This window comes from Cuculus canorus, chromosome 23 (assembly GCF_017976375.1).
Source record: "Cuculus canorus isolate bCucCan1 chromosome 23, bCucCan1.pri, whole genome shotgun sequence".
NCBI classification, from domain to species: domain Eukaryota; kingdom Metazoa; phylum Chordata; class Aves; order Cuculiformes; family Cuculidae; genus Cuculus; species Cuculus canorus.
In genome coordinates this window covers 2,521,448-2,539,411 of record NC_071423.1, presented here as the reverse complement: position 1 = coordinate 2,539,411, position 17,964 = coordinate 2,521,448, and the positions used below count along the sequence as shown (strand labels likewise).

General features: G+C 52.5%; 1 protein-coding gene across 5 annotated transcripts in view; it reads left to right on the top strand.

The window, feature by feature from the left end:
- The first annotated feature begins 4,270 nt into the window (after positions 1 to 4,270).
- SNX19 (sorting nexin 19) overlaps positions 4,271 to 17,964 on the top strand; it is a 138,518-nt gene continuing 124,824 nt past the window's right edge. For 4 of the 5 annotated variants that reach the window (XR_008453427.1, XR_008453425.1, XR_008453426.1 and 1 more), the window contains exons 1-8: positions 4,271 to 7,030; positions 7,428 to 7,566; positions 8,222 to 8,322; positions 8,484 to 8,603; positions 8,871 to 9,001; positions 10,026 to 10,122; positions 10,373 to 10,559; positions 12,741 to 12,870. Coding sequence is in view for 2 of the 5 variants with exons in the window: in XM_054087083.1 (XP_053943058.1) it covers positions 5,489 to 7,030; positions 7,428 to 7,566; positions 8,222 to 8,322; positions 8,484 to 8,603; positions 8,871 to 9,001; positions 10,026 to 10,122; positions 10,373 to 10,559; positions 12,741 to 12,870 (2,447 nt within the window). In the remaining 3 variants the exon portion in view is untranslated. The remainder of the gene's footprint in view (positions 7,031 to 7,427; positions 7,567 to 8,221; positions 8,323 to 8,483; positions 8,604 to 8,870; positions 9,002 to 10,025; positions 10,123 to 10,372; positions 10,560 to 12,740; positions 12,871 to 17,964) is intronic. The other variant, XM_054087084.1, reaches the window with a different exon arrangement.

Genomic DNA, 17,964 nt, shown 5'->3' with positions numbered 1-17,964 from the left:
AAGGGTTGGCCAATTCTCAAGCACTTCAGCATGACAACAGCTCTTTTATCACCTCACACTCCTGGCAGGCAGAGCGCTGCACTGCTAAATCAAACCAGGTAGATGAGAGCTATCATCCCCAGCAGAAAGACTCCCAGCTTCAGGATATTTATGTGAGGAATAGCTTCCAGCGCCCAAGGGCCCCTTCAAAATCGACATCCCAGGACAGCAAGCGCAAAGCCAAGCTCAAAGCTGGCAGAGCATTGCAGAAAAGCAACAATACACTTATTTGTTCACTTAAAGGCTCACATAGGAGGTAAAGGATTGTCCAAATTACAACATTTCTATAGCAGTTAGGGTCCCACCATGGTCTTTTTGTTCCAGACAATGTACAGACTGTCTCCACGTTAATAACCTTGCTTCCCAAGGAGGCAGGAAACAAGAAGAAAAACACCTATAAAATCAAATGTAAGGAGCCAGTCTGCTCTAATACTGAGGCAAGGACGGATGCAGCTAGGGAAAGGCTCTGCAATAGCTTGCAAAACACCAGTGTTCAGTGTTGGCACCTAAAGGACCTTATAACCAGCCTTTCAGGGCTATGCTGGGGATGCTTTGCAGCTCATGTCAAAGCTCAAGTTGTGAAAATCATCCCAACAGCTTCACACGTCCCTCTTCAAAGTCCACAGAAGAAAGGCTGGATGCTTAAATCTTCCAAACTTGATCTCCAAGTTCCCACTTTAATGAATAAATCCATTTATTTTCAGATATTTAGGCAGACCCAACCGCTGAAGCGCTGTGGTGCTGTACTTGTAAGATGCTTGTCCTCCCAACAGCACAGCAACACAGCCAACAGCCCCAGTTTCAGTATGGAGAATGATCAAGGACAGGATTTACATGATCCGCCTTCCCCATCCATCTAAGTAAGCTGTTCCTGCCTTTTTTTTTGAGGAGGAAAGAGAGTGGAAGTTACCTCTAGGATTAAGCTGTTTGCTCTGTCAGCACTTGCCACACCATCACCTCTTTTGCATCCAAATCACAAGAAGAGGAATGGTACCTTAAGTTATTCCCGCATAGGAAGCTGTTGTTAAAATGGGGAATTACACATATTTTTCCTCCCAAGAAGAGCTCTAGGAGACAGCAGACTCGAGCCATTTCATTTTTTTCCTGAATCATTTATATCCAACCCCATTAAAGCATCCAGGTGGCTGTAACTTTTATAAAGCATCCCCTCAGAGGTATCGCCCTGGACAAGCCTGTTAAGCACAGCGCTATTTAACTAAGACAAGTATAAGTATTTAAGGACCCCAGAAATTCTTCTCTGTCCCTGGAAGATTTGTTATTTGAATGAAGCCAGGTGCTCAAGAAAGTCAAAGCATCTCGGGCAGGTGATTTAATCCTGAATATCAACCATTTGGGAGGATCCTCATTCCCAAGATCAACAGAGGCAGGTTTATACACAGCATCTCACCTCCTGAGATCAGCAAAGCTCTTTGCTCCTTGCACCACGTGGTCTGTTCTGTATTTATCCATTAATAATAAGCTGTCAGATCTCTAGTTTGTACCCGTTATAAATTAATCTCCTTTAATTGGCCATGCTTCTAGCCCACCTCAGGAACAATAGCTCCCTGCAGGACCTCTATACCACACTTAAGAGCTAATACCAACCGAAGGACCAGGCCGCCTGCCTCTCACCTGCAATAAATAAATCTAGTAGAGGAACAGGGACTTTTGTTACAATTAAAATGCATCTGCATCCTTCCAGCAGCTCGGCATCCTCCAGGTCAGGTACCCTACCTAATATAAGGGCAAAGCTGCTCAGCCCATGCAGCTTGCAGTAACTCCTCGCTCCAGAAAAATCTGTCTTTAAGAGGGAAGGGGAACCAGAGCAGATGGAGAGGGCTGGAGGCAAGAGGGAAACTGAGGCACAAGGCTTTAATTGCAATGTGGGGAGTGTGGTATGCTCCAGCGGAGGAGGAGGAGATTGTAAACCTCTCGGAGATCAATGCTGTAGCAGAATTCAAGCTTTGCTGCTCAGCTTTGTTAATGCCAAGAGCCCAAGCTGTCCGTTGCACAGGCCTATTTTAGAGAAACAATTTGCAAGACCTGCATTTTGGTCATTTGCAAAAAATCAGACCTACTCTGTACCACTCTCATATACGGTACTGGGTACTGGTGCTTGACATGGGGATTTACAACATAACACACCGACACACGGATAAGAGTGCCCAGGCAGTGAGGGCCACAGCACAACCCTGCTGTGACACCCAGAAACTCCCCTGGATGTGCAGTGATGCCAGGAATGCAGCGAGCCACCCCGGAGATCGGCATCACACTGCTGCTTCCCAGGGGACCAGGTTGCAAAGAGCCCTGTTAAAAGTTTTTTCCAAAAGCATGTTTTCTTAAACAGGGAGGGTTTGGTTAAAGCAAGATTTCCTCTCTGCTGCACCCACACACAACTAAAAGAAGTCCTCAGAACTGACCTGTTTGGGGCAATTTTTACAGTATTGCAAAACTTTCCATCCCAGAGGAGCAATTTCACCCCACACTCCCCACCCTGGCTATCTGCAGCAAATCCCACACAATGCCACCTCTGGTGGGGAGGAGCATCCTCTTGTCTCCTGGTCACGCAACTCCTGCAGCAACACTATCCCAAGAGCCTTCAAATTCCAGAATTTGGATGTGCCTGGCAAACTCTCCACCAGCAGCGGTTCCAAGCCACTTGCCTGCACCTGATGCAGCATCCAGATCAGAATTGCTCTTACCTTTTTGTTGAGAGAGCTCCTTCCTGCCACTGTCTCCCATTGCTTGGGCTGTTCCCAGCATCTCCACGAGTGTTGTTGCAGAGCCAGTCCAGGAAAAGCGGGGTCTCCAGGGGGGGGTCTGCAACTTTTGCTCCCAATTAATAGCTACATGCAAGCTTCTGGTGATGGTCCTCATCCCTGTTTGAGCCCAGCACACCTTTTGGGCTTGTTTATGTTCATTTTTTGGCAAGGTCCATTATGGCTCAGATGTTTTCCAGGGATTTCAGCAGTGCTGCCTGTTTGCAGCACCTCCAGGAGAGGGGTAGGTTGGAGATACTGGGAAAAGCTTCTTCCCCCAGAGGGTGGTGGAGCACCGGAACAGCTCCCAGGGAAGCAGTCACCAAGGCTGACAGTCGGAGAAGTCTTTGGATTGGAAGGGACCTTAAAGCCCATCCAGTTCCACCCCCTGCCATGGGCAGGAACACCTCCCACTGGATCAGGGGCTCCAAGCCCCATCCAACCTGGCCTGGAACCCCTCCAGGGATGGGGCAGCCACAACTTCACAAGTCTTATGAGGAGCAGCTGAGAGAACTGGGGTGGTTTAGCCTTGAGGAGAGGAGGCTGAGGGGAGGCCTCACTGCTCTCTATGACTACCTGAAAGGAGGTTGTGGAGAGGAGGGAGCTGGGCTCTTCTCCCCTGGTGACAGGGGAATGGCCTCAAGCTGAGCCAGGAGAGGGTCAGACTGGATATCAGGAAAAAAATTTTCACAGAAACGGTCATCAGGCAGTGGCAGAGGCTGCCCGGGGAGGGGGTGGAGCCACCATCCCTGGAGGGGTTTGAAAGACGGGCAGACGAGCTGCTCGGGGACCTGGTTTAGCGGCAGAGAGGAATGGTTGGTCTCGATGATCTAAGAGGTTTTTTCCAACCTGGTGATTCTATGACTCTCTGGGCAACCTGGGCCAGAGCCTCCTGGCCCTCAGCATGAAGAATTTCTTCCTAATGTCCAATCTAAATCTTCCCCCCTCCAATTTAAAGCCATTTCCCCTTGTCCTATCACTCCATGTCCCTGTATAAAGCCCCTCCCCAGCTTTCCTGGAGCCCCTTTCAGCACTGGAAGCTGCTCTAAGGTCTCCCCGGAGCCTTCTCTTCTCCTGAACAACCCCAATTCTCTGCCTGTCCTCATACAGGCGGTGCTCCAGCCCTCGATCATCTCTGTGGCCTCCTCTGGAATGGCTCCAACAATTCCTTCTCCTTCCTATTCTGGGCATTCCAGAACTGGACACAGGGCTCTAGATATTCCAGAAGCCTTTGGCCAACCCCCTCAGCCCTAGGTGTGAACGCTGGGTGCCCTGTGCAGGGACAGGAGCTGCACTCCGTGATCCCGGTGAGTCCCTTCCAGCTCAGTGATTCCCCACTGCAGTTTCCAACCCCGAGGTTCCGTTGCGGCTCCTCCTCCCGCTGACAGGGGGCGCTCAAGGGCGTCGCCTCAGCGCGGGAGGGGGCGGGGCTGGTGATACCGGAAGTGACGCTGCGGTGACGCCGGAAGTGGCGCAGGGCAGGGGCGGTGAGTGCGCCAGAGGGGTGGCTGAGCCGCTGGTGGGTGAGAGCGGGGCCGGGAGAGCTGCCCGGGTAGGGGCGTCGCTGCCGGGACACGGGACTGGGGAGGGACCGCTCAGCTGGGTCTCGGTCAGGACCTCGAGGCCACCGGAGCTGGGGAGAAACAGGCCGGTTGAGCCCCAGCGCTGGGACCTCGTTGGCTGGGCCTCAGTGACCCGGTGTGCGGTGAAGAACCTGATCAGTTGAGCCCTAGTGCCCGGTGAGGAACCGGCTGGTTGAGCCTTGGTGAGCCCCGGTGCCCAGTGAGGAACCGGCTAGTTGAGCCTTGGTGAGCCCCAGTGCTCTGTAGGAAGCAGCTGCTTAAGCCTTGGTGAGCCCCGGTGCCCGGTGGGGAATTGGTTGGTTAAGCCTTGGTGAGCCCTGGTGCCCGGTGAGGAATCCATTGTTTAAGCCCTAGGGCAGGGATGCTGTTGGCTGGGTTCCAGTTACCTTGGTGCATGATGAGGAACCCGTTCAGTTGAGCCCCGCTGCCCAGTGAAGAACTGATTGGTTAAGCCCTGGTGCAGAGTCTCCTCCAGTTGGGCCCCGGTGCCTGTTGAGGAACCGGTTGGTTAAGCCCCAGTATAGGGACCTTGTTGGCTGGGCCCCAGTGCCCCTGGTGTGGGATGAAGGACCTGTTCAGTTGAGCCCAAAGTACTCAGTGAAAAAACGTTTGGTTAAGCCCTGTTGCTGGGCCCAGGTGAGGCCCAGCACCCAGTGAGTTGGGTCTTGGTGCGGGGCTTTGGTCTGTTAGGACCCCATGGGCCCTGGTACCTGGTACCAGCCCAGTCAATTGAGCCCTAGTGCAGAGATGGGATTGGTTGGGCCCCAGTGAACCCGATGTGCGATGAGGGGCTCGGTCAGTTGAGCCCTGGTGCAGGGTGCTGGTGAGCCCTAGTGCCCAGCGAGGAGCCTGGCCTGTTGAGCCTTCGTGCTCAGCAAAGGACCCTGGTCTGTTTGGCCCTGGTGAGCCCCAGTCCTTGGAGATGAACCCAGTCTGTTGAGCCCTGCTGCCTAGTAAGGACCCTGCTTGGTTGAGCCCTGACAAGCCCTGGTTCCCGCTGAGGAGCCCAGTTGGTTAAGCCCTGACAAACCCCACTGTGCAACCATTCAGGCCATTGAGGAAAGAGCTGGCAGAGCCCCAAGGCAGCTCCCTCTGCCTGACCCTGCTATGCCAGCCCAGGGGCCATCAGGAGCCCATCGGGCACTGCTGGTGCTGGCAGCCATGCTGGGCTGGCTGCTGGCCCTACAGCTGCTGCTCGACCTGCGGGTGCTGGGGCTGCTTTGTGGGGCACTGGCCGTGCTGGGTGGGTGGCTGGGCCCCCACGCCCTCAGCATTCCCGGCCGGCGGCTGCGGCTGGAACGCTTCATCAGCTCCCTGCGGCCCCCACCTCACTGCCTGGCAGCGGAGGGGCAGCTGGAGAGGGAGATCGCCAACACCATCCGGAAAGTGGTGCGGGACTTCGTTGCCTCCTGGTACCGCACTGTCTCTAGCGAGCCAGCCTTCGAGGCTGAGGTGGAGAAGGCCATGACGGGCCTGGCCACTGAGCTGAGGCAGCGGATGGGCCGAGTGGACCGCCAAGCCCTGGCCCGCCGCCTCCTCCTTCTCTGTGGTCACCATTTGCAGAGCTACCTGCAGGCCCGTGAGGCCCTGAAAGGTGACTCGGAGGGTGGCCAGGCCCTGTGGCGGGAGTACAGCCGGCTGGCAGGGCCCCACCCTGCCCTCTGCAGCCCGGCAGCTGAGGTTGCCTATGCCCGGGCTGCTGTGGAGACACTGCTGCGAGCGCTGGTGCCTCAACCCCACTTGGAGACACGGACAGGACGCTTCGTGGTGGTGGAGCTGGTCACCTGCAATGTGTTGCTGCCAGCCATCAAGAAGATGGCTGATCCTGACTGGATCAACCTGCTGCTCATCGGAGCTTTCTCCAAGAAGCCCCGGAGGGAGGAGCCACCCTCTGCACCCCCGGTGCCAGATTTCTTGCCCTTCCCAGTGCAGATAGGCACCACCCCTGCCATGCTGCCCGTCTCCCCAAGGGCCATGGAGGTGCCCAGGCGAGAGGCAGGGGCTGCTGGCGAGGAGGGAGAGGACCCGGTGAGCAGGTTGTGCCATGCAGAGGAGCGATTGCTCTGCCCGCGATCCCTGGGTTCCCTCTTCCCTGAGGGTTTGGAACTTGAGTCCCCTGCGCCAGATGTAGGCAAGGAAGGCAAGGATGCTGACCTACTGGTGCCATCGCCCATGGGGGAGTTCCTTGATGAACCCCTCCAGGACACCTGCGCTGTACTGGAGGGACCAGCCGCTTCCGAGAATGGCATGGGGGACCTGGAGGAGGGCATTGCCACCGGCTCAGATGCTGGACTGCTTTCCACCTCTGCGTTTGTGCCGAGCTCCTGTCCTGACATCCAGATTGACCCAGCAGTTGAGAAGGAAGAGGAAAGCCCAGCTGACCTCCGAAAGTCCTCTTCACAGAGGCCCTGCAGCTTGGGCAAAGATCTGCGCGCAGGAGAAGGCCCACCACAAAGTCCTCCAGACCTGGGGCAGACTCTGCCCTTGCTCTCATCCTCCCCAACAGCTTCCGTCAGCACCTTCAGCTTTGAGCCGCTCAGCAGCCCCGACGGACCGGTCGTCATCCAGAACCTGCGGATAACGGGGACCATCACTGCCCGAGAGCACAGCGGGACTGGCTTCCACCCCTACACCCTGTACACCGTCAAGGTAGAACCTCCCCCAGTGGTCACCCCTTTTCTAAGATCCCTGCCCTGGCAGGGGAACATGAGCTGGTGTTTGGAGATGAGCCATGCACAGAGAGCAAGCCCTCAACAACAAATTCTGTCTGGCAGGGGGAGAATGAGGCACAGTGTTTTCTCTGTAGCCAATCAGGTGCAGGATAGGAATTGCCACTCCTGGCCAAGGCTTGTGTGAGGCTGGATGAGTCTTTTGTGTCCTGTTTTCACTGTTTCCTGTGCAGCCCTTGTTCCTCTGGCAGGGTAAGTCTGAGGAATTGCTAAGATGAGGCCTCTGTGGGGTCTGGGGACTGTGGGGCCAATGGGGACTACAGCACATCAGGATTTTGGGCTCTGTAAGGATTAATGGCTGTTGCTTTTCTCCTCAGTATGAGACAGCCCTGGAAGGTGAGGGTGCAGGAAGTCTTCAGCAAATGGCTTACCACACTGTGAACCGCCGGTACCGAGAGTTCCTCAACCTGCAGACCAGACTGGAGGAGAAACCGGAGCTTCGCAAGTTCCTGAAAAGTCAGTACCTGCATTATCTTCCTGAGAAAATCCTTCTCCCTCTCGCCCTACTCTGCTCCAGGGGGTATCCTGCCCTCCCTGTGAAGCTCTTGATGCTGGGCTGCTGGTGATGATCTGTGCAGAGCTGGCTGGAGGAGAGAGTTCTTTCTTTTGGCAGCAAATTTCAGTGTTTCAAAACATCCTTGTTCCCATTCAGATCAAAATGCTCACTTTTGTAGTTCTGCACCTTAACAGTGATGTTGACTGCGAGTGTTGAAAGTAAGCTTTTATAAAAAAAGAAAACAATGTTGCTTCTAGTGCTACTTATGTATAAAACTTCCTTGAATTTAGCAGATTCCTGTATAATCCTTTAGATTTAACAGATGTGAGGTTTTGACTGGAAAACTGCAATGTTGAGAATTTTGGGGCTCTCCAAGTGATCCAGAGTCCTTGTGCTGAACTGACGTTGTTGCTTTAACATTAAAGACTGGGATGATATGGTATCAGCAGAACCCAAGCTGTGTCTGGATTTAAGGTCTGATTCAGCCACTCTGGTCTGAAGGATGCATTATCTTGGGGTGATTCCAGGCAAGGTGTCAGGTAGTCACAGCATTAAGGTTTTAACAGAACTGTTGCAGTTTTTTTCAGCTTACTAATGCCTTTGTTTCCTTTGTAGATATCAAAGGCCCGAAGAAACTGTTCCCTGATCTCCCATTTGGAAACATGGACAGCGATAAAGTGGAAGCCAGAAAGAGCCTGCTAGAATCTTTCTTGAAGGTGAGATACTTGCTGTGTGCCTCTGTGAGCCAGAAAGCGATGCTTGGGGCAGCTCTGTACTGACAGGCAGTGAAGCACATTGCTTCTCTCCCAGTTGTGCTTTACATGATCAAGCTGCAAAGTTGATTCAAAAATACCTAAAACTGTATCTTCTCTTGCAGCAATTGTGTGCAGTCCCCGAGATTGCAAACAGTGAGGAGGTGCAGGAATTCCTCGCCCTGAACACTGATGCCAGGATTGCGTTTGTCAAGAAGCCCTTCGTTGTCTCGAGGATAGATAAGGTAGACAAGTGGGAAAATGTATTTCTAAACCACTTTGCACCTAGATGTGCTTCTTGGGCTTCCAGCTGCTGCAGTAGTAGCCAAAAAACTCAAATTCTGTCTGTGTAGCTGGTCCGAGTATGCCCAGAAAGCCATAACACTAGAAAGAGTTAGAGCCTGTTTCAAAGAGCCTGGAATTTATTGCAGAATGTAGAACACAAGTCTGAAAACTCTTAATTCGTATTAAAGAGAAAGGAATATATTCAATAATTGAATCTGCTTTTGCAGATCGTTGTCAATGCTATTGTGGACACCTTGAAGACAGCGTTCCCCAGATCAGAGCCCCAGAGCCCCACGGAGGATCTTAGTGAGTCTGAAGTGGATGGGAAATCTCAAACAGATGGGAAGAAGGCGAACAAGTAAGTCTTCCTCCAGCTTCCTCTGTGCTTTATGCAGAACAGGGACTTCATAGGCGAACCCTCTACATCACGAGGAAGTACTGGTCTGGTGCCTTACCTGTTGTGGATAATAGATTGCTCTCGTACAGTAGCTGAATTATTTTCACACGTTGAGCAAGGATGTCCGAGTTCCTGTTTGGATAAAGGGATGTTCCAGGAATGCTCAGGTTTTCTCAGAAGGTGGGTTTCCCCCTGAGGGAGCTGTGAGGTTGGTGGTATTTGCTGGGAAAGGTGTTGATGCTTCTGGAGAATTTTTAAGGCCAATGCACGTATGTGGCTCACGAAGTGTTTATTTGGGGTTGCTGGCCATGATGAGCCCCTTTGTGCTCGTTAGTGATTCTTCCCTTACAGAGAAGGGAAGGTTTCTGCACAAGTACAGCTTTTTTCCAGAAAAGAGATGTTTTGCTAGAAAAAGCTGCTTTGGACAAAAAGACAAACCAAAAAAGTACAAGTTTTGGAGGATTTTGGCTGAAAAGGACATTCCTTAGTGATAAACAGGCTGTTTTACAATTTGTCCCACAATCCCAAACGCCCTTTCATATCTTTCTCTCTGTGTGTGCATGTTTATAATTGGATTTCACAATCCTGCTGAGCGTGTTTCATCTCGGAGGCGTTTCTGATCACTTTCCTATTATGCTGCAATGCTCATGCCTCACTGGACAGAAATGCCTACATCTGTCTACATCTGTACTAAAGCTTCTACCTGCCAAAGAAGATGTGGGTACGTGGTGAATGTCGCAAAGCCTTGGCTAGGCCCATGTGTAGTTGAGGAAAAGCACTTAAATGCTTCCATGGTTTTACTGCCATCTCTGAGTTATCCTTGGGACAGAAGCTTTTTTGAAACGCATTAGGTCTAATCAGACTTCTTAGCTTGGGCATGAACCTGGGCAAAGATAGGTGGTCTGATTTCTTGACTGAAGCTGGGAAACTCATCGCTCACAGCTTGGGAGGCAAACCCTGACTGTGCTGTCTCTCTCCTCTTCAGGTCCAGGCTGAGATTCTCATCCAGTAAAATTGCTCCAGTGCTGAATGTGAATGAAGCCCATGACAGGATCGTGTACTCTATCAGGGAGGGCAGCACTGTGAGTTCAGATCCCTCTTGTAATCCTTTCGTGATCGAAATAACCCAAATGCACGGGGGCTGTGGCTGCTGCAGCCTTGTTCCCACATGCCAGGTCTTTGCAGAAAAGCAGTAACCAACCCTGGTCGTGCTGCTGGATAGAGCGTGGTGCAAACCAGTTGGTGGTGGGAAGCTGTCTGGGCAGTGGAGACCTCGCATATCTGTTCAGCTCTCTGCTGTGATTCTAATTCTAATACGCTGGTGTTTTGTAGGGCTCTGGCACCCTGTCCCTGGCTGCTATGGAGTCCTTCATCCAGAAGCAGGAGAAGCTGCTGGAGGCAGTCCCCAGCAAAGCTCCTGAAGGCGAGGGAGGCAGAGAAGCTAAGGAAGGCTCCATGCAGGACGGCATGGACGGGCTGGGCACATCGGAGCAGGGGATGCATCCGGACGCAGACTCTGGTGAGCTTGGCCCTTCTGTTTGTGCTTCAGCTCCAATATCTGCAAGCACAGCTTGCGAGGTACTCGGTATGAGAACCTGGTCTCCTGCCTGTTGTGCCTTGATGAAAGAAAGGGAAGGCAAACTGTGTTTTCTCAGTCCTGTTAAGTGGTTGCTCTGGGTTTTATTGCTATTGGAAGCAAATTGGGTCTTGGCTCAGCTGTGTCACTGTAGATCTTCACCCTGACTCTACAGTTACTGCAGAAATAAGTTTCCAAAGGACACACTGTTCAAATTTACCAGTGTTGTAAAATCAAGCTCTTAGGAACTGAAAAATGGCCAAATTACAGTTTCTTGGTAGTCTCAAGTTAGCCTTGATATGTCCACGGACCTTTCGAGATTCAGTAAAGTTTGGATAATTTGGTGGGGATAGCAAATATGTAATCTGAGCTAAAGGAATGATGTTCCCTTTCTGATTATAGATCATTCCTCCAAAGCACAGGGGTGGTACAGCCTCTTAGAGCGGTTACAAGATTATCCTGGATGCGAGCAAAACTATGTTCTCCAGTCTTTTCCTTGGAATAGCTGAGCTGTATCAGCTGGAACTTTCCGAACATTTCACTCCGATGGTTCAAGTTTGGCAAGCTCTGACTGAAAGCACGTGCTTGTGACAGGATGGGTCTGGTGTTCTGAAACCCAGCCTGCGCTACCAGCTTTGCCTAGCATAGAATCGTAGAAGGTTCTGAGTTGGAAGGGACCCCTAAGGATCATCGAGTCCAAGTCCTTTCCCTGTTCGTCTTTGAACACACGCCTGTGGTTGTTTTGGGGCTGCTGGGGAGCCGGGCTGGAATTGGAGGCTGCACGGAGCACAAGAGATACAGGCAGGCCAAGTTAGCTGAACTCCTCAGGGAATTTTACGCTAATGATGTCAAATGCCTGCAGGTCTGCAATGCTTCAGAACTGAGACAGGGCAGGCCGGTCTGACAGGGTAGGGGGAATGAATGTCTGGGAGCAGCTGGCTAAAAACGCAACCAGTATCCCTGTCTGCTTACTGGTTGACTTCTCGGAAGAGGCTGGCCAGCAGCTCACTGAGAAAGGGGGCCTGAATGCTGTGGGAATAAACAGAGCATGCTGACAACGTGGGCCAAGCAATCAAGGAGTAACTTGTATGTGGCCCAGAGCAAGAAGCACCAAATGCAGGCACATGCCCTGTCGGAAAAGACAGTGGCCTGGAATTAATTAGTCTAGCTTCCCAGAGGAAGAGGAGGGAAGGAGACCTGCTAGGGTCCAGAATCCCTTTCCCCTTTATTTCCAGCAGTAAATTGTGTGTGGACAGTGTCTCTGTAGGCAGAGTGATTGAAAGGTAAGGCATCAGGGAATAGCATAGGGAGAAAGCTGCTGTGCAGGAGCTCACTCTGCCCACAGAGATGACGCAGTAGCCTCGGGCGGGGGCTCTGGCCTAGGAGTGGCTTTTGTGGTAATTATAACCTTGTTCTGCGCAACTCTTCGGATACTCTGGGGCCAAGCAGCATAAAAGTAACTCTCCAGCAAGTAGAATGTGTTTATACTGTAGGCTTTGATGTTCTCCTGAGGGGAGAGAGAGAGGTTTTGCTGTCCCAGGTCTGTGTCACCAGGGATGTATATGCACAAGTGTGGGATTTTGTTTTAACTGATGTATCTGGTTCATTCATCTTCCTGCTGAAGCTTGGACCTGCCACACGATGGCAGCCTGCAGACGCTGACCGGAGTCTCGCATCTGGAAAACTGCACAGTGAAAGAGGGGAAAGTTTTGTTGATGAGTAGGAAAACAGTCCTCAGCTACGTACCTTTCTTCTGGACTTCTTTCTCACCTGTTTTGGGGTCACTGCCATCTCTCTGTGTGTACCAGGGTGTGATAATCCCTCTGCTTAACTGAGAAGGATCTGGGCAGCCATGTTCTGGTCTGGTGCACCTGCTGGCAGGGATGTTGGGGTTGTTGGGATGAAAGTGGAAATGAAGGACAGTGATTAGAGCTTGGGAGGACAGGCTTTCCAGGCTGATCGTCCTCAGCAGCTCATCTTTGTGTGGCACAAGGTGTTAGGCCTGCAGAAGAGCATCCAGCAGACTGTTGGGGAAAAGAGTGAGTTTCAGATGATGCTTTCCACCAGGTTTGCTTTGGGCATCAAGTTGGTTTCTTCATTCCACCCTTCTCTTCCTCCTGGCAGACTCTGAGACAGCTTTGGCTGACTTGGCCCTGGACGTGCTTCATCTGCTGCTGATGGATCACTGGAGCTGGCTGTGCACAGACAACATCCAGAAGGTCTTGCACCTGCTCTTTGGGACCCTCATTCAAAGGTAAGGCCTCAGCAACCAACCTTGCAGCTCTGTGAAGTCCATTGTCTTTGGAGTTACAGTCTAAACTGGAGCTCCTGCCTCAATGCAGGTAAGTGCTTTCTCTCGCATCGAACGAACTTTCTGTTAAGATCACGTCACATGTGTTGGGGGTAAACTTCTCGGAGATTTGCATTAAGAGCTGTTTTCCCCATGAGCAGCAGCATAACTCTAGCAGGCAGCCTCCTGTCCTTTAGCAGCAGGGAAAAGGAAGGATCCAGCCCTGGGAGTGGGAGGCGTCTGGCCTCATGGAGGGGTAGAAGTGCCCAGTGGCTCTCCAGGGAGGGTCTGGCTGCCTGGTCTCTTGCTGCCCGGAAGCTGAACTTGTTCTTTCTACAAAAGGAGACTGACCAGGCACAGGGAACAGCATCTTGTCAAGTAACAGCTTGGAGCACAGCTTCCCAGGGCCTTTGCTCCCCTCTCTGCTCTGTGGTGGGCCAGGAGTGCCTGTGCCTTAGGCAGTGAGTGACCCACAGATGTATCAGGGAAAGACTTCCTTTCCAGCTGGTATGTACTTGCCAAGCGTTTCTGGGGCCGGTACCTCTGTGTGGGAGGGCACCAGGCCAATACACACAAACAGAGAGCATTTCTATTCTCTTGTGTCGGTCAGTGACTATCACTAGGTACAGTCGTTTAGAGTAAAAGGAGAGCCTTCCCGGAAGGACTTTGATTAGGGGCACTCTTGGAGCAGTGCTCTTCCCACTCCTGCACCCTTTCTTCTCTTGCAGGCATCCAAAGCCAGTGTCAGAATGTGCAGGGCAGCCCATTATAAACAAGCTGGTAATTTTAGCTGCCCTCAGCAGAGGTTGCTGAAGCACTTTGAGGTCAGGGGCTGCCAGCATTACTGCCAAGTCTCTTGCCTTGTGTGGGAGGAGGTGGGTGTTGCTCCCATTTCTCCAAAATGGGCTCTGGTCTCTCAGAGAATGAGCTGGAACCCAATCCTTGTGTGTAAGCACAGAGGTATGAGGGCTTGAATATGCACGTCATCACCTCCTAATAAGCTGTGTCCCGGTCACCCAAGGAGCCTGCTGCACCGACACGTGACATTGGTATTTTCCACTAGAGCTGTCGTACACACAGCACATGCCTGGCTCTGGAAGGTGGAGGAACTCCACGAGTTGTGCTCATGGAGCAGGGTGATGGTGAATGTGTTTGTAGCTGCTCCACTTCAATGGGCCCGGATGAACCCACGTGTGCTGCAGGCAAGCGTTTGGCTGGAGGTGATACTGGGAAGCCCAGTGACTCCCTGGTGTCATGATCAGGACGAGGTGCAACTACAACCTTTTGAACTAACCCTGTGTCCCTAGGACTGAACGTGTTCCTGGTGAAAGCCACGTGTTGATGCCGGCTTGGCTTTCATTCTGGGGCAGTCAGGAGTCCACAGGCCCATTGTGAGGGGGACAGGGGAGGAAAGTCACGCAGTGTAAGCTGAGCTGCTGCCAGGATGGTGTTGCTCATGGATTGCTGCAATGAGTATTTTCCTCCCCTGTTTCTGCTGCTGTAGTCACCACCTCAACTAAGAAGGTTGTGCTTGGGACAGTACTTAGGTCTCCTGAAAGGGAGGAGTGTTAGGATTTAGGCTCTCTTATCTTGAATCAAGGCTGGCAGGTTTTTAGTGGTGCTGGAAGCCCATGTGGAGGGCTGGGGCTCAGCAGGATATGGTGGCGTGCACAGAAACTGCCCTGAGAGCAGTCAGTATCTGCTTGTTGTGAAAGCCATGATCTGGTATGAAAGCAGAGTTCAGACACTGCCTGAGATGAGGTGTGTAGATACCTCTGCAGTGGAGGAGAATTAGGAATGGGGGGAATCTGTGCTGGCTTCCTGTTGCACCCTGAGCCACACAGGATGGTGCTCATGGCTGGTCCGGATGGCCGCTGCTGTTCTGAGCAGATCAAGAAGCTGCCTATCCAGGGACACGGATGGGCCACCGGCTGCCTATCCAGACACAGTGTGAATTTGGTGGCATTTTTCATCCATTTAAGTATTTGCAACTTGGTCGCTGTTGGGGCAGCCCTGGCACTGGCATTCTGGCTGGCACCGTGTCTGGGTACCTTTACAGGTGGAGAGAATACCAGAAGCTGTTCTGGGAGCGTGAGCTATTCAAGGCATCATTGCTCCCACCTCTGGAACAGGCGGACAAAGACAGGGCAGCAGGTGGGCATCCTGTCTCTAACCATTGTTGGTCACAAAGCATGAGTAGGCATCGCCCCTTCAAGAGATGAGGTCCTTCTCTGTTCCTGTCAGGGGCTGGGTTAGGTGGTGACTGTTGGGAAGGCATCCTTGCAGCATTTTGGGTGTTGGGAAGGGAGTTACTTCTAGATACTCCTGTGCCAGCTTGTATTTGTGTGCTGCTCGTGTAGTCTTCTCACAGCTATCTTTGTGCACATTGCTGCTGCTCTGCACCGAGTGTGCCTTGTCCCAGAGCAGAATTGACAGAAAACCACCAAGAACAAGGTCCAAGACAGAAACCCACCAAGAACAAAGTCCAGGACAGAAAAACACCATGAACAAGGTCCAGCTTCTCCAGAGAGCGAATCCACCTCTCCTTAGGGGTTTTTCTCCCTTGGGCTTGTGGTGCCACAGCATCCCTTGCAGTGACATCAAGTGATCACTGTTGCTGATCGTGGGACCTCCTTACCCTTTTGCCATTCTCTGCACAGAGCATCCCACCGTGCTCCTCTCTCCCCTCTCCTCCACAGCTGAAATAGCTGGAGCCTGGCACTATCCCTCTCCCCTGGCTGTCAGTTTGATGGCAGCTGGGAGGAGAAAGGCTAGATGACCGAAAAAGGTATTGTTAAGTAAAAGGGAGGCCGCATGTGCAAGCCTGCATCCATTATGTAACAGGGAGTGATCCTTTTTTGGAGCCGAAAGGAGAGGCGGGTGGAGGGAAGGCGGAGGAGCTGGGAGGCTCGACCCTGGGGCCGAGGAGAACTTCCAGCAGACTCTGCACACTGGGTCTGTGCCTGTAAACAAACCCACTGCCCTGCTCCAGCTCTGCACCCCTCCTCTGTCCGACTTTCACTTCCCTCCTATGGGCTGCAAACACACATCTCTCTTTCGTAGGGAGGCTGCAAATGAGGGCTGTTGGCGTAGGAGAGTAGATGGGACTATTCTGGGCTCTGGGGGCATTTGGTGGAAGATCTAAAAGGCATCTGGAGAATCCGTGTGCTTTTTTGAGCCTTCTCAGTCAAAGCAGTGTTAAAAATACATGGCAAGCATGCGAACCTTGCCGTGGCTGTGACCTCATGCCCTGCCCTCGGTCCATCCCCGGCGGCACAATGGTCACTGGGTCAGGGCTCTGCCAGTGCCATGGTGAGTCAAGGGCAGCCGCCAAGCCACCGGGTACCAGCCTGCCATGTCCTTCAGCTGCTGCTGGGCTTCTCCCAGGACCACATCTGCTTCTCCTTCTGGAGGAAAGAATGCCAAGATCCCAGGGGTGGACCTGGGAGAGTGTTAGGTGCAGATCCAGGTCTCCATGCTCTTGCTCGCTCCTTCCCATGCATCGCAACAGAAAGCCATGGTGGTGCAAACCCTGGAGCAAAGGGAAGGTGTCTCGGCGCACCTCAGCTGTCTGCAGCCTGTAACCTGAGCAAGACTGGGGCACGTGGTCCGTACTCAGGCTTGGAAGTGCCTATGTGTATATAAGGGAGTGTGTGGAACTACTCAAGCAGCTTTGGTGGTGTCATCTTCCACCGAGTTAAAATAAATGCAGAGCATCCTTGCCTTACTCAAGAGCTCAGCACTGCTGTTTGTTTTGGGTCACTCTGGTGCTCCTCCAGGCTTTGTTCCCTCAGCAGAGCAAGTGGATCTGGGGAGGTTATTTTCCACTCTGTGTGAGATGTAGGTGGAGAACCAGGGATGCTTTGAGGCTGATTACAGATGACCGTCAGGCTTTTATGAGAGCAGTTTCTTGCACATTGTAGCTCTGGTTCCCAGAGGTCTGGCTTAATTTTCCTTATAGGGTTTCCTCTCCTGTCTGGTTCTTCCAAGGCTTCAGCTGCTGCTGAACTGCCATGGGAAAGAAAAGGCCATCTGAGCTCAGATCCACCCTGCAGCTGAGTCTTGGACTGTGGTCTTGCAGAGAACCTGGCTCTTGGGTTCTGTGATGGGGGACACTGAGCCCTGGAAGTGTTTCAGAGGAGAAAAGAGGCACTTGGGCAGTGCATCCGACAGGTTTTGAATACGTACATTAAAATGGGCACCTTTGGTGTGAGGTGCAAGGCTGGGACGAGCAGGATGTGTCTCCCTGGCCCCTGAAGTGCTCTCAAAGATGACTGCTATGGAGGTCACTGCCTACAGAGGTAAAAACCACCTTCGGCAGTGGAGCTGCTGGTCTCCAGGGTGACTGTTGCATTGCTGTGGCCTCCTCTCTGTCCTTTCCTGGCTCTCCGTGCTGTCAGGTTTTGTGTCCCCTCAGTCCTGTTTTGCTGTGTGTGTTGGGGGGAATGGTTCAGCATTGGGCTTGGTTTCATTGGCCCCTCTGCCAGAGGCTCCCTCAGCTTCCAACCCTGCCAAGTGAAACCTTCTCGGACCGATATCCATGGCCTGTGATTGGCAAAGGTCCTGAGCTGTCAATTTAACAATGCAGCAAAGGGTCTTGCAGGCAAGCTTGGAGTCCCTCTGGCAGCGTGGACATCTGTGCCAGTCCAAAGGGTGCTGCAACCTGCTATCCCGGTACATCTGCCATCCCTCCTCCAGCAGGGATGTGGCACAGAGGCTGCCCTTTGCACAGGGTAGGTTTGGGTGAGCTGCTGCCAGGGTTCCCCCTGTGCACATTCCCAGGCTGCTCTTGCCTTCTTGCTGTCCTCTTGGCTCCGGGGCTCCATGCCGGATCCTGTCATGCCAGGCCAGGCCTCGTGGGCACTTGTGCAACTGCTGGTGTGAGTCAAGGAGCTCACAGCTTCAGGCAGCGGCCTGCTGAGTGTTTCTTTACCTGTTTTTTCTCTTCTTTCTCTATTGATCTCTGTGCCAACAGAACTGGCAAAGACAAAGACACTTGGCAGCCTCCTTGATCCTCTTGACTTGAAAGTGCCACCGGCATGTAGTGTTGCCTGACCC